The 5,245-nt window shown below is 41.6% G+C and overlaps 1 protein-coding gene across 1 annotated transcript; it reads right to left on the bottom strand.

The window, feature by feature from the left end:
• Positions 1-676: 676 nt before the first annotated feature.
• LOC103632249 (adenylate kinase isoenzyme 6 homolog) lies at positions 677-4,954 on the bottom strand. Its single transcript, XM_008654065.3, has 3 exons — positions 4,535-4,954; positions 1,106-1,251; positions 677-1,021 (listed from the first exon to the last, which is right to left on the bottom strand). Exons 1-3 carry the CDS (start codon positions 4,742-4,744, stop codon positions 838-840), a joined length of 540 nt encoding a protein of 179 aa, XP_008652287.1. The 5' UTR covers positions 4,745-4,954; the 3' UTR covers positions 677-837.
• Between the last annotated feature and the right edge of the window lie 291 nt (positions 4,955-5,245).

Below are 5,245 nucleotides of genomic sequence, written 5' to 3'. Positions count from 1 at the left end.
TAGGCAAAGAGATGGCCATAGGGGTAGCTCGAAGAGGGGCGACGCTGACGTCCTTGGATCCGTCGACGTCGACCCCGCGAGCGGGGAGGCAACTAGCGCGGACCCAGGCATGGGCGGTCGCAGCTGCTGTCTAGGACGGGGGAGGCGGTTGTCTTGGGGAGTGGCGCTAGCCGCTCGAGGGAGTTGGGCAGCGACTGTCTCGGCGGAGCAGGGCGACGCTCGACACGGGCGAAATTGGGCGAGACAGGGGCATGGACCAACTGTGGATGCCTACGTTTGATTTTTATAGAGTAGTAGATTGATATAGAGATGTTATATATGATTTTGGTGAACAAATGTGTGTGAAACTATTATTTTTATTGCGCATCGTGAGTTATACACATTACAAACAAACCCTATCAGAAATTTGATTTTTTTTCCAAACTTAATCATAGTTTTTTAGTAAAAACAATGAATTTCGACGATAATACATTTTCGACCAAAAAATATAAATTTGTTTTTTTAATTTGAAAATGCATTCTGGTTGAAAAATCCGTTGAATTTCGATCGGTTTCCCGACCGATCATAAAAAAAATTTAAAAACAAAATTTCCGCAGACCACACTGCCTCATGAATTTTTATAGCATCATCGCATTCCTTGTGCATGTAGCACATATTAACTTAAGTAATGTTGTGGTAATGATTTAAGTAATTGACTCCATTAGAAGAAAAGAATAAGACGAGGATGAACGACTTCGTTTCTTTAACCAAAACACCCCGTACATTACAAACATGGCAGCTGGTCCACCCAATACATATCCAAATACAACACATAAGGCAACATTTCTTTTGACAGGTCTAACTAGGTCTCCAATTGTTTACCCAGTCTGTCAGTGCACCTACGTTCCTACTAATATCCTCCACGTTGTCACTTCGCAATGGCATCACGATGTCCTCTCTGTAGCTCTCCCTCGCCTCCTCGAGGAGCACTTGGAAGATTTCGCACTCTATGTTGTTGGCGAGTTTGGAACCCATGTAACCTCTGTACAAGTTTAGTCCCAAATATAAGGATGCAGGATGAGGTGACTAGAATGCACTTACGTCGAATTCAACTTGGATTACCTACCTACCCGTCAGGCGATCATGCAGAATTGAGTTGTCAGTCTGGAGCACAACTACGAGGTCAAACCAACGTTCTGGAAAGAAATCACATCCGTGGTAATCTACTAGTATGCCACCTTCTTCCATCATGTCCTCAAGCTCGTCGCACACCTGCGGCAAAAATATATATTATAGCAACAATTCAGCAAATTATAGAACCCCAAACGTAAACAAGGGAACCAGGAAGCTTTGCTTGTTCAAAATAAAAGATAACTGAATCTAGGAAGTTAACATAATGAGGAAACAACACTGCACGTTTACTTTTGCTACCTCCAAATGATCTAAAATATTTCTATGACCAAACCTCATGCAGGTGGGGCACACCCAAAGGTGAGCGAAAGCTCGATATGCAGCACAGAGATGATATCCATGTATCTTTTTGTGTGTGCGCAAATGATTCAACTTATTTCTTCTTTTATTTGCACACTTTGATGATCCGGGATGTCACCACTAATTTTTTTTATGACTGTCATCGCTAACTTCTTTTTCATGCAAGGTGGGGTTTCTGATTTTTTATTTACATTCCAATTACTTCCACCCACTGAACTTTCTATGCAAGCAACCAAAGTTACTATGCAATTGATTCCCATGCAATCTTGCATGTTTCTATGATGCATGCACACATTTTTTTTCTGGTTGTTTTTTCATCTAAAAATATTTATGCATCCCAAGAGAAAAATCATGTTTCAATGCTTGCATAAGTTTCTATTGCTCGAGCAATTATGATTGGACAATATGACTAGAATGTGTTGATTAGATTAGCACAATGATCTAGTGGCGATTATGTATGCTTGCATTTCTACTGTTTATTTCCCAACATTTTTTATGCCCATCATATGATTTTTTCCAATTTTCCGTACTTGCATCAATGTAAATTTCTGTACTTGCATTAGTGGTGTGCAATGAAATTGAAATCTTAATTTTTGGTTCTATGCTTTATGAGTTAGGTTTGTCTGTGTTAAGTTCATCTGTGTGATATATGATTTTAGCTGGAGCTGCTCTTGGCCATGTACCTAGTCAGCGCCGTCTTTTATTGTTCCTATGATTTCCTTCATTTGTTTTCATGGCAAATGGCGATAGAGGTCTTAATCTTCGGACGCATAGAAATTGATGTTGTTTGCCATAATTATTGAACCTCTTTGATTTTTTATTTCTCATTTTGCTTTTCTTCCTTTTTCCAAGTGTCGATGAGGTGCTAACATCTGGGCGCTACGTGCAGGAGGTCCAATCGTAGTATCTAACTTTATTACAATTAACATCAATTTACGATGGTGAAAGTGGGTTTCTATATTTGTCTGAAATGTAATGACTCAAAATTTGTATGCAGTGAGAAAAAGTTTCATTTTTTTTTACTTGTATTCATAATTTCTACACCTTGCATAAGAATGTGGAGTGGCTAGATATAGGGATGAAAACGGTTTCGGAATTTTTCGGAATTCCGGAAATCGATTTCGAAATTTTTCGATCGGATTCACCGGTAACGGTATTTTTCGAAAACGGAATCGGTTTTCGGAATTTTCTATCGGAATCGGTATCGGAATCGGCGTGGTGTTTTACCGACCGTTTCCATCGGTTACCAGTTTTTGTCGGAAATTACCGGATTTGTGTCTCGGAAATTTCCGGAATTGTGTCTCGGAATTTTTTTCGGAATTTTCCAGCATGTGATTTTTTCGCATCGCCTGTACATTTCTGGATAAGGATTGCTTATTTTTGTATTTTTTGGACGCTTTAAGATTTTTTTTGGGGTTAGATGGTGTTGGAAGGCAATTGAGATTAACAATTTGGTCTCTCGAACGAATTCATCATTTCCTATGCACATGTTATGTATTAGTAATATATAATGATAGAGAGCCGACAGTCTGTCTTTTTCACACACTAGATTTTAGGCTTTTCCTGTGAGGCTATGAAAAAAACCTTTATGTGAGGAAAAAATATTTCATGAGTAAGCATGCCATGTCAACTAAATCGAGTGGATATTGTGAATTGTGAACTTTGAGTCTGTGAACTTGTGATCTTTATGAACTTGTTATATTGTGAACTTATGATCTTTGTAAACTTTTTATATTATAAATTTGTGATCATTGTGAACTTGTTATATTGTGAACTTGTTATATCATGAATTGTGAACTTATGGTATTTGTGATCTTTTGTCAATTTTGTTTTATTGTGAAGTTTGATACATTTACCGATCGTATTTTAGATTTCGACCGTTACCGGTGTATTTTCCGCACCGAACTTTCGTTTCCGATGTTTCCGAAATACCGATATCGTTTCCGTTTCCGGAGTTACCGTTTCCGATAAAAAATATGAAAACGGTAATGGTTTTAGTGTTTACCGACCGTTTCCGACCGTTTTCATCCCTACTAGATAGGTTTGCATCCGTTGTTTCAATATGTTTGGTCATAATTAGTTTTGTGTGATGCTGGTGTTGATTGTAATCCTTGTGTGTTTAGTATCTATATTGCTTAGCAAGTAGCTCCTATTTTAGTAAGTAATCTAAGAATAGGCATGTGATTGTCCGCATGACCGAGAGGCCCTGATTTGTTTCCTTGCAATCTTCTATATAAGCAAAGCAATAGACAACGGAAACGCTGCCAATTTCTGCAGCACAAGAACGAGATTGTGTTCTTCATGTTCGTGTGAGCATCTGTTGGTCGCGATCTCGCCGACAACCTGAGTATTGTCAATCCGGTGAGGTTCTAACAAGTGGTACCAAGGAGCTAGGTTCTGATTCTTCTGAACGTCTGGGAAGAAGAACGAAGACGGCACCTCCAAAGACGGAGTTGTGATCCAGCGGGTAATTCGTGAGGTGGGTGGCGGTAGCAGCTACCCCGTTCTGACCAAGAACAACTACTCCTACCGGTTATATAATGGTCAACTGACGATCCACGAGGACCTGTTTCCTTAACGGCATCTAGCAAAAGAAATAGAGGTAACCCGACCTGCAGTCAGTGGCGGAGCACCCATTATGGTCTATGGCTTGAGACATACCTAAAAATCATGTTTGGTGTAGTGGTAAGTTCATACTACCTGTAATCAACAGGTTCCAGGTTCAAGTCCTATGTGTTGCATCATGTTTTTCTCTTTTTTTTTTCCTTCTTCAGCCATACCTTATTATTATTTTGTCCTCCGCCACTGCCTGCAGTACGGCTGTTTACATACCACAAAAAAGGAATCCAACAAATCTTAAAAACTAAATCTGGGGGCACTTCAACCACAGAATAAACTCAGAATTTTAGGTTTCACGCATAATAATCCTGGTATTTAAGCTCGTGTATTCAATCTACAGGGCAAATGCTGAACATTACGGTCGAGATTAACACGATAGGACGAAGAGAGGAATATCCGAAGAAAGGAGCGGAGCGGAGCTCAGTTGGGCAGAGGCGAGACTTACCAGGTCCTCGTTGATGACATGGCACTCGAGGTCGGCGTCCCAGCCGTCGTGGAGGCTCTTCTCGCGGACGAGGTCGCCGATGTTGACGTGGCGGAGGCCTGCGGCGTCGGCAAGGAGCGAGCACGTTGTCGTCTTCCCCGTCCCCGGCGTCCCCGTCACTAGCACGTTCGGACGCGCGCGCCGCGAGCCGCCGCCGCTCCCTACGGCCATCGAGGGGGAAGAGGGTTCTAGGTCTCAGGTGCCGGAAGGAGCTCCTCTTTCTTTCTAACATGGAAGACTCAGGGACACGCTAGGCCTGATGCCGTTCGTTTGGCATCCTATGGTACAAAGCAAATAAACAGAGATGAATACGCAGTTCCCACCCATACGCGATCTGGCCCAGGTTTTACCCTGGATCCAACGTGGGCTGTATCGCCCTCTAATACGGCCCATATCGACCTTAGCAACCTTAACTTGTATTGATTTTTTTAAAGGGTGAAAATTTCATTATGAAATAGGCAAACAGTTAACAACATAACCATTACAGCAAACCACACAGACATGTCTTAAGCGGGAAAACGGCTAGATAGACCGAGCTAGCAACCTATTCAGATAAGCGACTTCTGAACAAGAAAGGGCCAATGCAGACAAACCCACAGACTGAACCTAAGGCATCGCACGGTCTGAGTCTGATCACACACTATGATGATCACACGAAACAACGACAGTGTT

The sequence above is a fragment of the Zea mays genome, chromosome 7, assembly GCF_902167145.1.
Source record: "Zea mays cultivar B73 chromosome 7, Zm-B73-REFERENCE-NAM-5.0, whole genome shotgun sequence".
Taxonomy (NCBI): Eukaryota; Viridiplantae; Streptophyta; class Magnoliopsida; order Poales; family Poaceae; genus Zea; species Zea mays.
This window is presented reverse-complemented; position numbering and strand designations above follow the sequence as displayed.